This window comes from Rhinolophus hipposideros (assembly GCF_964194185.1).
Source record: "Rhinolophus hipposideros genome assembly, chromosome: 17".
Taxonomy (NCBI): domain Eukaryota; kingdom Metazoa; phylum Chordata; class Mammalia; order Chiroptera; family Rhinolophidae; genus Rhinolophus; species Rhinolophus hipposideros.
In genome coordinates, this window is record NC_138063.1 from 39,958,584 (window position 1) to 39,975,765 (window position 17,182).

Genomic DNA, 17,182 nt, shown 5'->3' on the forward strand with positions numbered 1-17,182 from the left:
AAACGGGTGTAGTTCATTCACACTGCCAATTAAGTTCCCATGGGCAAGTCGCAACCAGAGCAGAGAAGAAAAAATGTGGGCAGCTGGGTGATGTATTTGTTTAATAACACATTTCCAGAGCATTAACCCCGTACTCATATTTACTTCGGCTTGGGGGGCGGGGGTCCTGTCCAGGCCACAGCTCCCACGTGTCCTTGGGTAGTGTCCACTCCTCCTTTCCCGGTGTGTGGGAGGGGCGCAGAGGTTTGGCTCCTCCTCGCAGGCGTTGGCAAAGCCTGGAACCGGCCTCGGGTGGTCGAGGCGGGACTGGAGCGGGGCGGGGCGGGGGGCGGGGCCGGGGGCGGGGCTTGCCGTGTCGGAGGCGGGGCCGGAGGCTGAGCGCGCTGCGGGGTCCGCCCGCCCGTCACGTGCTGCATGGGCCGGGCACAAATAACACAGGCGCGCACACTCGCGCTCGTGGGGCGGGCGGCGCGGAGAGGCGGTCCACTGCCTCGCGGAGCCGTGTCCCGGGGTCTTGCGCTCCTCGGGGTTCTCGGCGCCGGGATCCGGGAGACGGTCCTTCCGCGGGGCCGCGAGTCCTCGGTGAGTGCGAGCCTGGTGACCGCTGCTTCCTTGGCGTGGGTTGAGCAGACGGGAAGCAGCCGGGGGTCGTGGCCTACGTCCCTGGAGCTCTGCGTGCCGGGTTGACCGCGTAGGTCAGTTTCCGAAGCCGGCTCCGGTGCGGGCACCCGTGGTGCCCGGGGGAGGTCTGTCCGCACCTGGTAGGGGCGCGTGCTCGTTTCCCGCGCGCCTCTGAGGACCGTGAGAGTCGTGGCGTGGCGATGCTGGGCTCCAAGCCCGAGTTCGGCTTCCCGGCAGCCGCCGGCTGCTCCAGAGCTGCGAGGAAGTTGTTAAAAGTAGCAAGCTGTTGGCATTTGTTGCTCTTCCACTCGTGGTGCTACGATTTCATGCTGGTGCCACATGCATTCCTTACCAAGTCATCAACTGCGTGCTTTGTCGATATTTTGATGTTTGCATCGTAACTTAGTTTCCTACTAATGTGAGGAGAATTGAATCACAGGGGAAGTCACGAGCTGTTCATGTGACCGTTCGCACAGTGGATAATTCGACAAGCATGAAAAACTCAGAGGGATTCAGAAACAATATGAAAGATTGTAGCTGCACAATAGAAACAAAGCTTCATTTACCCGGTAGCCCTATTGATTGGAAGGAGGCATTGGAAAAAATTGTCCTGATTTTGTTAATATTAGCTTTCAGTGGTCGAAATCGTCGCTTTATGCAGACTGTATTGTGAAGCTGAACTGTTGGCATTGTGATATTAAGTTAACTTAATCAAGGTGCTTGAATGTTACAAATTTGGGTATTAGGTTTTTGTGGATAGTTGGTAATATAATTAAATCAGCGATGTTTTCCCTGAAAACTTTAGCGTTAGCATTGTAGTTAATATATTCTGAGTTAAGAACATCGTCAGCTCTTTAGCCAACATTTGGAAAATACTTTGTTGGTTTGTTTTGAGGGCTAGCAATGTTCTGTTCTATCCCTGATAGAATTTTTTTGCAGCCAGTGTGGTAGGAATAATTTCTGAATCCCCCAGCTGAAAATTTAAGATCTCTATGTTAATTACAGAATAGTTACAAAATCCACCCTGTTTTCATCTCCTAGTTCTAAATGAGGGACTCTACTATCTGTGGGGGAAAGTGAGAGAAAACTGTCCTTTTTAAAAGTTAGCTATCATTTTCTTTCTCCCAGGGAGAGCAACTTTCCTCAACATTGAGCAACTGATAGTCAAAACACAGGAGTCAACTGCTGCAAGTTGGGTAGATTTATCAGAAGCAGTTGTTTATCTCAGTGTAGGGTTTTGCCAAGGTCTGTTTATCAGATGACATTTGCTAAATGTCTCATTGTTCATTGGCATAAATTTGCAGTGGGTGGCTAATTCTTGTGTCTGGAGCCAGCTGTCCTGCAGGTGTCATACCTGTAATTCAGAGCAACTGAAAGTTATTTCTGTAAAAAAGAACATTGCTCCCTACTTTTCCCCCTGAAACAAAGGGAACAGATACTTGTTTAGAACCAGCAATTAGGTAGATAAAATACACAGACAACAACAGTATGGTGGTTACTAGAGGGGAAGAGGGTTGCGGGGAGGTAGAAAAGGGTAAAGAGGTCAAGTATATGGTGACGAAAGAGACGACTTTGGGTGGTGAACACACAATGCAAATATACAGATGATGTATTACATAGAATTGCACACGTGAAACCTAATCTTATTAACAATGTCACCCTAACAAATTTAAATAAAATTAAAAACAGGGTTAATAGAAGTATGAGCAGTTAACTATATTTTACTCTTATCACCAACTTTAAATAAAAAATTCAAATATGAAAAAAGAATACAGCCAGTTTCTTTTGAGTAATAACATGGTGTAGTGTCTATTAAATAAAACATTTTCTTCTTGTGTCTTTATTTTACTTAGAGGTGCATCTGTATTTTTAATCAAATTTTTAAGTTGGAACTCTGCTGTGGCAATTTCTTACATCTTAATATGACTGGTAGCTGAGCTTTTGTACATTGTATGAATTCACTGAGAAGAGTAGTCAGTAGCAAGTAGAAATCAGCTTAACTAATAACATGGAGGAGTCTCGCCTAAGATAGCAAGTGCATGTGAGAAATTTGAAGTGGTTCTGAACCTTGTCAGTTTTTTCAAGCCAAGCCTGATGGTAGTCAGAACTTCATTGATGACTAGTAAATTCTTTCCAGTTCTAGAAAGAGGGCAGGTGTTAGCAGTGCAGGCATCAGCTTATACCATCTGGCCAGAATTTATTAATGAGATGTCAAAAAAGATACTATCAGGCACTCTACAGTATACATTGGTTATCTAATGCCATATAATTATAGGATGTTCTTCATTCCCAGAAATGTTGGCTTTTACCTCACTTTTTACCTCACTTTTACCTCACTTCACCCACTAATAAGGCGGGCAAGAAATAGAAATAGTTTTAATGCTTTTAGTAAGAGTTATACTGGGCCACTTTATCTGAGTTCTTTGACTCATTCGCTCGCAAATAGGAAATTACTATATAGTGAAAGCAGTCCTTAACTACATTTTCCTATCATGTGATGATGGAAAGTAACCACATTTTTACTTTTTTGTTTAACGTTTTTCTTTAAAGAGAAACTTCTGGATATATGGTATGTAACTGGTCAGTATTATACCTTAGTTTGGAAGATAATTTTCGCATGTGAAATAATCAAAATGGGAACATTTATATTTTGTCTAAAATTCAAGGATTTTTATCCTTGAAAGGTAACAATCAACCTTCTTCTTAGTATTTTTATTATCTAAAACTGGATTTATCTAATTTGTGGACATCTCTGGCCTTTGCTTTTATGGATCCAATCTGTTTTGAAATAGTAATAACTTTCAGAATCAAGTCGAATTCAAATCAGTTTAGCATCTCAGGGTTCTTGGTTGTTGAAGTAGATAAAATGTATAGCAATTTAAAGTTAAACAATTTCATAAAGCAAAGACATGAAGCTTATTTAATTTTCACCAATTTTGATAAACATTAAAATTTTCATTTGAATAAAGATAAAATGATAAATATCTTGCAAGTAGGATTTTTTTTTTACTATGTTTATGTGGCATCTAAGTCACTGAGTATGTAATGAATACGAATAAGAAGGTAATGTAAATGTGTCAAATATGAAGTGAATAATAGGGTGTGAACATTTTATAATAGATTGATTTCAGTGGTTTACAAACTGTAGTATAAAATGTTACAATTATAGCCAGTTCTCATTTCTCCTTCAAAAGAGACGGTGCTGTTTATCTGGGTTTATGAAGGTTTATCAAGGGAGTTAGAGAAAAAGTTTCTCTGAATTAAAAATTGAATGATTTTTAATTTTATATATTTTAAAAGAAAGAGCGAGTTCTTCCTAAAGTAGACTTTAAAATTTGTTGTTTTTTCCCCTTAAATTGCCATATTTTGGATATCTCATTTCAGTTAGTAAATAAAGCTCCTAAAATGAGATTAAGCCGTAATTCACGGTTGACTTAAAGCTCACACATGAACAGTAACTAGGATCAGTGGCATTTAATTTTACAGGCTGATTTGAGTTTTATGAAATATATACCATAAATATTATTTCACCCCCTGATTAAAAGTTCTAGATTCTGGTTGTGGCTTTACTGTCATACAACACTTAGCAAGTAACTTTACCTTTGTCCTTTTCAGTTTCTTTATCTCTAAAATCGGTATTAGATTAAATATGTATCTCTACCAATGTTGAATTTCTAAAACAAAAATGCATTTAATTGTGTTTATGTTATAACAAATGTCATAGTTTTATCTATGTACACGTTTGTATATACATACACATACGTGTATACACATACATACATGTATGGTCATACCAGAGAACTCACTGATTGTTTGCTGGTAACTAATAAGATTGAGAGCAAAATTTATTGTTTTGCTATTGCTGTGATTTTACATAGTAACTTTAATTTTTAATACTTTCCTCATACTAAAAGAATATAATATCACAAAGAGCCGACACCATTGAGCAGCTACTTTGGAATGCAGTGATAAGCACACTACGGATTTTTCTGTTTGTTTCTAAGATTTAGATTGTAATACATATGTATTTGTTCATGAACACATTTAATTTTTTTCACTATTCAAATTCCTACTATACAGTGTGTTTCAAATATTTTAGTGTAATACCAACCATAAAATCAGTACTTGAGAATTTAAAATATAATCACAATAGAGTTGTAACAATTTTTGATTAATTAGGCTCCAGTTGGCTTTGTTAATAGTATAAAAGCTATTTGGCAGTTGTGAGAGCCATATGTCAGATGCTTCCTGATTTATTTTTTTATTGTGGTAAAATACACATGACATAAAATTAACTTTTTTATCCATTTTCAAGTGTACTATTGCATGGCATTAAGTACATTCGCATTGTTGTGCAACCATCGCCACCATCCGTTCCTAGAACTTCATCATCCCAAACGGAAATTCTGTCCCCATTAAACACAGACTCCGCATTCCCTCCTCCCTCAGCTTCTAGTTATAACCATCCTGCTTTCTGTTGTATGAATTTGTCTAGTACCTCATATAATAGTGTAATGGTATATCTGTCCTTTTATTTATGGCTTATTTCACTTAGCACAATGTGTTCACGGTTCATCCATGTAGCATATATCAGAATTTCATTCCTTTTTAAGGCTGAATAATATTCGTCTGTGTGTGTGTGTACATCATTGTTTTTCTATTTATCCATCACTGGACACTTAGGTTGCTTCCACTATTTGGCGGTTGTGAAGACTGCTGCTGTTAACATGGGCGTGCAGATAGCTCTGTGAGTCCCTGCTCTCAGTTCTTTTGGGTATACCTAGGAGTACAATTACGGATCGTATGGTAATTTTGGGCTTAATTTTTTAGGAACTGCTATACTCTCCTGTTTTATGAAGTCCAGTTGAAGTATGTATTGATAAAATTAGCCTGGATTTCTTTGAATTTTTAGCTTTTCATATACCTTTAAGAACTCAAAGGATACGTTGTTTAACGTTCTGAATTTAGGGTACTTGGGTGAATTAGTGCTGATGGTTGGACTTTATTATCTTATGTCTCTGGGAATTTTCTGCTTTGATCCTGTAGAAATTAAACTTGAAAAGTACAGTAGCAGTTCAAATCATAAAACAGTAGACCTCTGACCAAATTTCACAAGTCATGATTGCCCTTTAAGCTGTAAGTTTTAGGGTCTCTGCCAAGGTCTCAGGGTTGTCAGCGCTAGCATTTAAGCACTGTATAGAATGGGGATTTAGTGGCATGGACTGTCAACTATGGGTACCACTTTAATTAGGTAATTTGCAGTGTTTCTAAAACAACACAACACAAATGTGCTTTCCACAAAATAATTTTGAATTAGAAGCCTAGCTTCCCCAGTGGACCTTGGAGGAGAGGAAACAAGGCAGAATGGTCTCTAGTCTCTCAGTTTTTGAAGCTCAAAATTTTTTTGTCTAGTTATTTCCTTGAAAACATTCCCTGGACCATTAAAATCTCATTAATTGATCTTAAAAACAGAGCTTGGAATTGCGTGAGTGTGAAAAGAGCACTTGAAAACATCCATGAAGTGATCATGAAAAATACTGTGTGTGCTGCTAGGACACGGCTCAAACCCATGCTGATCAGCTGCATTAAGGGGTTGCTTGTCTTTTTCTTTTGGCTTAAACATCAGAGACAAAGTACTTTTCGAAAATAAGCTCTTGTGATTCCAAAGAACGTTGTAAAAAAATCTGTTCAACATGTGAATTTCGATTCTTTTATTTTGTATTTTTTCTAAAGTTAACTGTTAATCGTAGAAATTAAATAACTTATAAATTAGAGGTGCATCAAATTAAATAAAGAAGTAGCGACAATCCTAAATAATCCTAGAGTGTGTATTTTTAAAAAATTCTCCCTCTTGGTATCAATTTATTTCTTGTGGCATATAAGAAGAAACTTCATTAATTTTTTTTGTCACTAGATAAAGGTGTGCCACTCATAAGCACATCGTCTTCAGACCCTGCTCTAGGGAAGCTTGATTGCCTTGTTCTCAAAGAACTAAGTCCCATCCGTTCATCCATCTGTCCATTTTATTAATATTAATATTTGATTGTGGGCTGCGTTCTAGGCACCTTGCTAGGTACTAGGGATACAGTGGGGAACGTAATAGATATGGGACTCGTTTTCTAATCCAGTTTACAGTGTAGTGTGGGCAGGAACCAAAGAAATGACCCTGTCGATACCTACAGACAGACATGTTGCAAAAAAAAAAAAAAAAGGTGAGGGTTTGTAAAGAGGATCCATACAGTTGAGGGTGGAGATGGAGAGGGAAAGTCAGATCTCTTGAGAGATATGGATAGTAATTTATTTGTGCTCTTGTCTTCCTTATAGCATTTGTAAGTTCTCCAGATCTAGTAGAAGGCCTGGTTTTATTCATTAGTGTGCCATCAAAGTTTAGGACAATATCTGGAATGTGGTAGGCCCTCAATTAAGTGGTTTGTTTATTTATTTATTAATTATTGGGGAATATTGAGGAAACACTATGTTTCTCCAGGGCCCATCAGCTCCACGTCGTTGTCCTTCAGCGCAGCTCAGCTCCGAGTCTAGTCACCGTTTTCAATCTTTAGTTGCAGAGGGTGCAGCCCACCATTCCATATGGGAATTGAACCGGCAATTTTGTTGAGAGCTTGTGCCCTAACCAACGGAGCCGTCCGGCTGCCCAGTTAAGCGGTTTATTTATTTATCTCCTTGTGTGGTAATCGCAATAGGAATGGTGATACAGCTGGTCCTTGAATCCTTATTCCTTATAATGATGACATACCTAGGAACTTAACTCTTGTTTATATCACTTATCCTATGGTACAATTGGTTTTATTATCTGTCATTTAAAGTTGCAGAACCTATTCACACGCAAAGTGAGGACTTAAATTACCCTCATCACCAACAGGTGTTGATGGGAAAACTGCAGCTTCTAAGGGCTGTCACGTTGGACACCTTCCCAGCTAGTGCTGGTGACTTAGTAGGTGCCCCTTTAAGGAATAAGGTTTTAGATACTAGTGATACTAAGTGGATATTATACATATTGAGGTCTGCATAGACAGCAATGGGCTTTTAGTTGTGATGGTTCTTGGATGAAAAAAGAAATAGGAATGTTTTTATGCCTTGGCTTGGAACATTTTCTTAGTAGTTTCTTTGTAGCATAGCTGAAAGGAACTTAGAGATCATTTTATTATACTGGTATTTTAGGATGTTCACTTGGTTTTTAAATTACAGGTATTTTTTGGAGTTGTGCTATTTTGACTGGGTGTTAGAGCCACCAGGAAATTATTTTGCTATAAAAATGCATTTTTACTGTTTTCTGCTCCAAAAAGATGATTTGTTTGTGGAAGTAAGTTTTAAATGTATACACGATTTTATAAATTTGTTTCTAAGGGGAGATAGGAGAAAGTGTCAGTCCCCTCTCACCAGTGCCACTCATTTTTTTTTTAATTGGGGAACAGTATGTTTCTCCAGGGCCCATCAGCTCCAAGTCATTGTCCTTCAATCTATGTGTGGAGAGCACAGCTCAGTTCCAAGTCCAGTCACCATTTTCAATCTTAGCTACCATCCCATGTAGGAATTGAACCGGCAAGCTCGTTAAGAGCTTGTGCTCTAATCAGCTGAGCCACCCGGCCATCCCTGCCACTCCTTTTTAAAGTAATGGAAGTTGATAAAGGGAAAGTATCGAAAATGCCTGTTTGCATTTTGGAATTTATCCTCAAGGTATTGCTTATTTGAGTAAGTTCCAAGTTTTACAGTTGGCAACCTTTAGAGTTGGTTCAGTCTACAGATAGACTAACTAGTTTTGATGGGTGAAGTGTTAAATTACTTTGAAAAGGAGAGAATGTCTAAATTGCCTTAAGAATATTTTGCCTGTGTTAAAATGGATACATATGGGATTTAGGCATAGAGCAACAAGAGTTTTGTTTTATTTTTCTGTCTTGGTGAAATTTAACTGGCCATGTTCCCCTCTTAATTTTAAAATACTATTTTATTTACTTCTGTTTCTCCTCCCTTCCCCAACACCCCCAACATCCTGCTGTATAGTAAGAACCCTCTTTCCTGTTAACGGTACCTAAGAATCTGTTTCTTTTCTTAAGAAATTGGTAGCCATCTTGGGCTTTTCATCCACCTGCTTCAGTCTCCTCTAGGATCTTGTTCAGTCTCTCCTTCCCCCTTCCTTTCACCTGTATTTCAAGCTTTCCCTCTCTCCTGGCTCTTGCCCCACTGCCTGTAAACATACCCAGGTATCTAATATACTAAAACTGAGGCTATCACCAGCTCTTCAGAACCCAATTATCTTAAAGGAGTCTGGTGTACTCCTCATTATCTCACTTTAACTTCTCAATGTACCCAAATCTGTTTTTTGTCTCTGTTGTTTGCACTGAGTATTCTAGAGTTCATCAATAGCTTCCTACTTGCCCAACCAATTGTCATTTGCAGGTGTGGTCCTTGCCTTTCCTGGGCATTTCACAGCAATCTGACTCCCTTGAAACACTCTTCTCTCTTGGTTTCAGTGCTACCACCAACGCTCTTCTGTGTTCTCCTCCACCCTTAGTCCTTTTTGCTAGGTCTCAGTCACTGGTTTCCTTCCCTTAAGTGTTAGTCTTCTTCTAGGAGAAGGGGTCTTTTTTACCCTTACGAATTTAAAGACCAATGATGTGCTGATAACTCACTGTTGGAATTCTAGCCTAGGATAGCATTCTCTAGTGTACTCAAACTGGTATTAGCTAATTGCACATAGGACACCTCCCTCTCCATTTCCCATGGGAATTTCAAACTCACCATGACCAAAATGGAATCGCATCCTCACCCAAGATGGTTTCTTTTCTAACAGGTGTTCAGGTTAGAAACCTTGTTCAACCTGGTGGTCTTGGTGAATTCCTCATTCAAGTCTCAGCTTAAATTTCACTTTCTCTGTGATCCCTTCCATAACTAATGCAGGTGAGTAGCTAATCTCCCCTCTTCTCTGTACAGCCGCTGTCCCTTGTATATTACTGTACTTGGCACATGTTGGTGTGATTATTGTTTGCCCTGTCTCTGTGGGGCAGGGATTGTCTTGTTCATCATTGGACCTGCAGTGCCTATAGCAGACCCTTTCATTGGTAGATACTCAAGAAACATTTGTTAAATAAATTTTAACCCCAATCCCAGCGTTTATGAGCAACTGGCATGGCTAATATATTACAATGGCCTGTTTAAATACATGATAGATGTTTATCCTTTTCATATTTATTACACAGACATTGAAGAACTTAAAAAATGTGCATTTACTTTGGACTTGAAGATTTGGTATCTTTAATAACTTACATTTTCTTACAAAGGAATTCCTTTATGTTGTAGGAAATTTAGAAAATACGACTGTCAAAAGAAGACATTTAAAACCATTCATAATTTTACTGCATGGAGTAAGTATCCACTGTTATTATCCTGGTGTATTTTCCCACTCTTTATGACTATATAGAACATGTGTACTGATTTTGCTGTGTTGAGACCATTCGACCTACCAATATATTGCAATTCCACAGTTTTAGAAATTATTTTACCTTTTTAATGGTTTCATAATATTCAGTTAGATGAGCAAACCTTTATTAATGGACATTCTTTAATATTTTTGCTTTATATTAGTGCTAAAATGAATATAAGTACGATTAAACTTTTAAAATGATTGGTCAGCTGTTTTATTTTAATAAATATGCACATAGATGAATGCAGAAGTGGATAGTGTAACAGCTGATTAACAAGCTATGTGAAGAAAGGGTGTTATGGTCACTATTAGACGAAGTCTCCCAGGAAAATATACACTGAAAATAAGACTGTTGGTCAGAGTTTGGGTTTGGCTCCCGTCAGAGGTTATGTGAGCCCTTTGAGGAGGCAGTTAGTGAGCCTGGCCTTGAGTGAGCACTGCGAACAGCGTTTACAGTATGGTTATTTGATAGGCCTATAAGGGGACCCCTGGTTCTGGGTCCCTGGCTGACAGGAGTTTGTGTGGGTATGGGGGGCGGGGAGAGGAGGAGGAGGCTCACAGAGACCCACCTCTGCTTCTCAGGGGTAGGTGGAAGCAGGACACTTCCTGGGGTGGAATGAGTACCCTCAGCTGATCAGGTAAAAGAACATGGAATTCAGAAATGGGATTAACACAAAACCCAGAAGGACCAAGAATGGATAAGCACACAGCTAAATTTCAGATATCTCCCTTTACTCTGGAGAATTTCCTTTGTTAATTTCTTGTATTTCACAACTTCCTGTCTTGGTTCATGAGTTTTGGTGGACCATATCCTCCGGTAGTAGTTTCCCGATAAATGATGCGTGGCAGGTGAGTTTGCATCCTTGCGTGTCTCAAAATGTCTTTATTCTATCCCTGCCTTTAAGTGTCTGCTTTACATTTTGGGTTGGAAATAATTTTTCTCTAGAACTTTGGGGTATTGCTTTGTTGTCTTTTAGCAGCTGCTTGTGTTGAGGTTGAGAAGTCAAAATCATTCTGACACCTGCTCCTTTATTGCCTTATATATATATAAGTTAATGGATACTTAGGTTGTTTGCATATTTTAGCTATTGTGAATACTGCTGCTGTGAACATGGGTGTACAAGTATCTCTTCAAGACCCTGCTTTCAGTTCTTTTGGGTATATACACAGAAGTGGAATGGCTGGATCATATGGCAATTCTAATTTTAATTTTTTAGGAATCACCATATGGTTTTCCACAGTGGCTCTACCATTTTACATTCCAGGGCTTTTCTTTGTCAGGAGATTTTTTTTGATTACTGATTCAGTCTTCCTTGTTTTAGGTCTGTTCCGAGTTCTCTTTCTTTATGAGTTGGTGTTAGTAGAGTTTTATATTTGTAGGACTATGTCCATTTTGTCTAGGTTATCCAATGTATTGTCATATAATTGTTCTCAGTACTCTTTTATAAAGCTTTTTATTTCTGTAGAATTGGTGGTAATGTCCTTGCTTTCATGTCTGATTTTAGTAATGAGTCCTTTTTTTAGTCTAGCTAAAGGTTTGTCAATTTTACCGACCTTTTCAAAGAACCAAATTCTGATTTTATTGATTCTTCTCTATTTTTCTATTCTCTATTTTGTTTATCTCTGGTTTAATCTTTATATTTTTCCATCTGTGATCTTTGGGTTTACTTTGTTCTTTTTAGTTTTTTTTTTTTTCTATTTCCTTAAGTTGTAAAGTTAGGTTGGTGATTTGAGAGCTTTCTTGCTTTTTAATGTAAGCATTTGTAGCTATGAATTTTCCCCTTAGCAGCACTTTGTATGTCGTACGTTCATTTTCATTTGTCTAAGCATTTTATTATTCCCTTGTGATTTCTTCCTTGATCCATTGGTTGTTTAAAAGTATGTTGTTTAAAAAAAAAAAAAAGTATGTTGTTTAATTTGTACAATTTTGTGAATTTTCCAGTTTTTCTTCTGTTACTGATTTCTAACTTCATCCCATTGTGGTTGGAGAACATATTTTATGATATATATCTTTTAAAATCTATTGAGACTTAATTTGTGGCCTAACATATGATCTCATCTTGGAAAATATCCATGTACAATTGAGAAGTTGTGTTGGATAGAGTCCTCTATGTGTTAGATCAAATTGGTTTATTGTGTTAAGTTCTCTATTTGCTTAGTTATCTTCTGTCTGGTTATTCTGTTCTTTATTGTGAGTGGGGTATTGATTGAAGTTTCCAACTATTGTGGAACTGTTTCTTCCTTTAATTATCACAGTTTTTGCTTTATATATTTTGATAATCTTTTAGTTATGTAAATGTTTATAATTGTTATATATTGCTGCTGTGTTGAAACTTTTATTAATACATAATGTCCTTCTTTATCTCTTGTAAACTTTTAAAAAATTTAAAGTCTCTTGTGTCTGATGTTAGTGTAGTCATACCTGCTCTGTTTTGGTTATTATTTGCATGGAATTTATCTTCTTCCATCCTTTCACTTTCAATGTATTAGTGTCTTTGGATTTAAAGTGAGTCTCTTCTGGACAGCGTATTGTTGGATTATGTGTTTTTATCCATTCTTCCAATCTCTGTCATTATTGGAGAATTTAATCTATTTTCATTTAAAGTAATTATTGATAAGGAGGGACTTCTTTCATTTATTTATATGCCTTAATCACTTTTTCCCCCATTTCCTGCATTATTATCTGGTTTTGTGTTTAGTTGATTCTTTTGTACTGAAATGTTTAAATTCTTTCCTCATTTTCTTTTGTGTACATTCTATAACTATTTTCTTTGTGGTTACCATGGGGATTACTTTCAACATCCTAAAATTGACACTCTAGTTTGAATTTATACCACCTTCAATAACATACAAAAACTCTGCCCCTTTTGGTGGTTGTCACAAAATTTCATCTTTATACATTGTATGCCCCAAATCATAAACCAATAATTCTTTGAAATAATCTCAGATTATATAGAAAACAAGATTTGGAATTACAAACCAAAGTTACAATAATACTAGCGTTTAGACTGTGAATGTAAGAAATGTCCAGATCTATAGAGAATTTTTATGAGTTTATTTGAGCCAAACTGAGGACATTGCCGGGAAGCAAGCTCAGATGATCCAGAGAATGTCAGTTTTGGAGTGTTTTTGTAAAAAACACATTTGGAATTAAAGAGGGAACATAAGTGAGATTGCAGTAAGGTGGGAGAATGCAAGGTACAGGCTGCTTAACAGGATTATGTGCTCCCATGAGGGTGGTTAGCCTTTGAGGGGTCTGGAAAAGAGGATTTATTTCTGGCATGTCAAAGGTGTGTTAAATTAGATGTGCGAGAACAGTGGACAGGGCTTGCTTAAAAACCTTTTACTAAAGTTATAGACCCACCATGACCTGCCCAGTTAGGAATTTCTCATCAGATCACCCTGTAAGGTAACTCTCGGTTAGATTTATTACAGTACTCCCTTTTTATCAACAAGACTAATAATTGTTTTTTTCTTTAAATTTGTTTCTTAAATCATGTAGAAAACAAAAAGTACAGTTAAAAATCAGTGTTACAATAATACCAATTTATATTTGCCCTCGTATTTATATTTATTGAGATGTTTATTCTCCATATGGCTTTGAGTTACTGTTTAGTGTCCTTTCATTTCACCTTGTAGGACTCCCTTGAGCATTTCTTTCTAGGCCAGGTCTAAAGATAATGACTTCCCTCAGCTTTTGTTTTTCTAGGAATGTCTTAATTTTCCCTCATTTTGAGGGACAGTTTGCTGGATATAGGATTCTTGGTTGACACTTGTTTTCTGTTAGCACTTTGACTATATCAGCCCACTGTCTCCTGGATTCCAAAGTTTCTGATGAGTAATCTGCTGGTAAATTTATTGAAAATCCCTTGTATGTGATGATTCTTCTCTCTTTCTGCTTTCAAGATTATTTCTTTGTCTTTGGTGTTTGAAAATTTGATTCCAGTGTGTCTCGATTTGCATCACTTGAGTTTAGCTTATTAGGAGTTTGTTGAGATTCTTGGATGTATTCAAGTCTTTTATCGTATTTGTGAAGTGTTCAGCCATTATTTCTTAAAATATTCTTCCTGCCCCTTTCTCTTTGTCTGGGACTCCCACAATGCATATGTTGGTCCCTTTAATGGTGTTCCAGAGGTCCCTTAGACTTCATTCACTTTCCTTAAATTTTTTCTTTCTGTTCTTCAGATTCAGTAACTTCCATTGTCCTATCTTCAAGTTTGTTGATTCTTCCGCCTGCTCAAATCTGCCTTTGAATCCCTCTAGTAAGTTTTTCATTTTAGTTATTGTATTTTCAGCTCCAGAATTTTTTTCTGGTTTCTTTTTAGATTTTCTCTTTGTTGATATTCCCATTTTGTTCATATATCATTTTCTTACATCTTCCTTTAGTTCTTTGAGCATCTTTAAAACAGTTGTATTAAAGTCTGTCTAGTATATATCTGCCATCAGATCTTTTTAGGGACAGTTTTTGTTGATTTATTTTTTTTCCTTTGAATGGACTGTAGTTTCCTGTATCTTTTGTTGCCTTGTGATTTTTTTTTTGTCAAATAGTGGACATTTGGACCTAATAATGTGGTAACTCTGGAAATCATATTTTCTCCCTTCCCCAGGATTTTCTGTTTGTTGTTTATTGTCTTTTGATTGATGTAGGCTGTCTTTGTGCCGAGGGTCAGCCTGAGGTATAAACTTAAGGTCTACATAAGTCTTTCCTGAGCCTTTCTCTGGGTAACAGCAGTGACATTCTAATTTTTACCATATATGCAGTTGTTTTGAATCTCCTAGTCTTTAATGTCTGGCTCTTAAAAGGGGAAAAAGAGAGACATGGGGTGGGGGGGAGGAAGCACTGGCCCTTTAACTTCCTTGGAAGTCACTTTAGTGGGAAAAAGAGGGGCTTGTAGCCATTGCTGCCCACCTCTTTTTCTGCACCTCTGTGATCAGAAGCAGCAGTCGGTGATCAGCGCACAGAGCCCTGATATTTGGAGGACAAGATCTTTTTTGCTAATCCTGGCTCCCATAGGCTGTTCCAGGAATACTGTATAGCTGCTGGTCATGAGACTGGGGTTGGAGGATGGATTGTTGTTTCTGAGCTAAGAGTGAAATTGACCAAAATTAACTATAGTTTACCTTCCAAATCTTTTCCTGGTAGTTGCAAGCCTTCAATAAATTCTAGAGTTCCAAAATAGTTACATCAGATTTTGCTAGTGCCTTTGTTGTCTAGGTGGGGAGAAAGATTTCTGGTGCATGCTCCATGCTATCTTCCCAGAATCCTCCCTAGGTGTTTGTGTATTTTGAAAATTATTTGATATTATCAAATTGTTGCATCTCTCTCTACAACATATTAAAAATTGTATCCATTTATATTTATTCATATTAGCAGTTTATCAGAGTGCACATTTCCTGTCCATACAAGCATTGGGTGTGTTTAATCTTTTTTTTTTTTTTTTTGGCTAATCTGGTATGCAGAAAAATTCTTTGTGTTTATTTGATTAATAGTAAGAATGAAATTTGTATTACTTTTAGGAATTGTTATTCATAACATGTTGACATACATGCCTTAGAATGTTTTATAGTCCTCTATATTTGGTAAGAAAATATGAAAGAAAAATTTTATTTGTAATAATAGTGACTCCAAGGTACTTATCAAAATTTATTTTTTTCTGTTTAAAATGGTTTTTTGAACAGGTTTTGAATGTTTTAATTTATGCCAGTCTTTTAATAATTCTTTTTGAATGGCAATATTTTAACTTTATCTAATTATTGATGTAATAACTGTTTGAAAAATACTTTGTATTTGACAGAATGCTTTCATAGACACACTTTGTATTTGACAGAATGCTTTCATAGACACACTTTGTATTTGACAGAATGCTTTCATAGACACAATTTTATAACAGCTCATGGAATTGGTTGTATTTTGTAGATGAGAAAACAGAGACTTTGAGAGATTAAGAAACTTGCCCAAATGTCTAGTGTACTTCTTTGTAGTAATACAAAAGGCAGGGAGTCCGTCTGGGTTTAGTTTTGGCCATGCGACTGATTTTTTAAAATCAGTTTTTGTGTCTAATTAGCTGCAAAATCAAGATCATTCTTTCCCCTTTTGGCAGGTAATATCTGAAAGCTATTTAGATAATAATATTGTCTTAGATAATACTAATATTATTACTTTTTAAATATAGAAATGAACACAGAAGCAGAACAACAGCTTCTCCATCATGCCAGAAATGGCAATGCTGAAGAAGTAAGACAGCTATTAGAAACTATGGAAAGGAATGAAGTCATTGCTGACATTAATTGCAAAGGTAAGTTTTGAATGGATTTTTAAAATTTTCTCTTGTACCTACTTATGTACTTTCTCTTATGCACTACTCTATCATTTACTTAGCACTGATTTTTGTGGTTTTGCTTGCAATAAATGTCCATTTCTTATTCTAAAAAGAACCCCCATGAAAGTAGGTAAAATGCTTCTCCTAATTACTTCAAAGTCAGAGAAGTTAAGATCCAGTCTTAAAATTGTCAGTGGATCCCAAAATTTATGACTTATAAGAGTGAGCCTGAGCCCATAAGATTTATGCTGTGATAAGTTTCCTTATCAGAGACATTGTAGTTGAACCAGCAGTTTACTGGTTTCATAAACCAGCAGTTTATGAAAGTTTACTGTATGCCCAGAGTCGTGTGAAGTACCTTGGAGATCGTATCAGTCAGAATCCCTTCCCTCACTGAGACTAGTCTAGTTGATTAATAGATCAGACTAGTCTACATTAACAATATGTATCAGAATACAGAAGTGCAGGATGTCATGGGACCTCTTAGGAGAGGTATATAACTAGACCTTGAAGGATTAACTTCGTGGAGGAATTGATTCTAAGGTGATATACGAGAATGTGTAGGACTTACCCATGTGAAACTAGAGAAGAAAAGGGTTCAAGCCAGAAGAAACAGCATGTGTCAAGGTCCTGAGGTGAGAGGTAACCTAGATGGCAAAGACCTGCAGGCAGGAGGGGGTGAGGGATAAGGCTAGGTGGATAGGTAGCAGCCAAATCATAATGTGCCTTGTGCAACAAGGTTGCACATATATTATACTCAAGTGTGCAAAGAAATATAATTTATTTTCTACAATGGTTCTGA

At 37.3% G+C, this 17,182-nt stretch overlaps 1 protein-coding gene across 7 annotated transcripts in view; it reads left to right on the forward strand.

Moving 5' to 3' along the window:
- Positions 1-363: 363 nt before the first annotated feature.
- OSBPL1A (oxysterol binding protein like 1A) overlaps positions 364-17,182 on the forward strand; it is a 198,570-nt gene continuing 181,751 nt past the window's right edge. For 4 of the 7 annotated variants that reach the window (XM_081078675.1, XM_081078683.1, XM_081078682.1 and 1 more), the window contains exons 1-4: positions 364-582; positions 9,431-9,537; positions 9,937-10,001; positions 16,234-16,356. In XM_081078675.1, coding sequence (XP_080934801.1) covers positions 16,236-16,356 — 121 coding nt within the window. In that variant the 5' untranslated portion in view covers positions 364-582; positions 9,431-9,537; positions 9,937-10,001; positions 16,234-16,235. Of the gene's footprint in view, positions 583-9,430; positions 9,538-9,936; positions 10,002-16,233; positions 16,357-17,182 lie in introns of those variants that run through there. The other 3 variants (XM_081078679.1, XM_081078680.1, XM_081078684.1) reach the window with 3 other exon arrangements.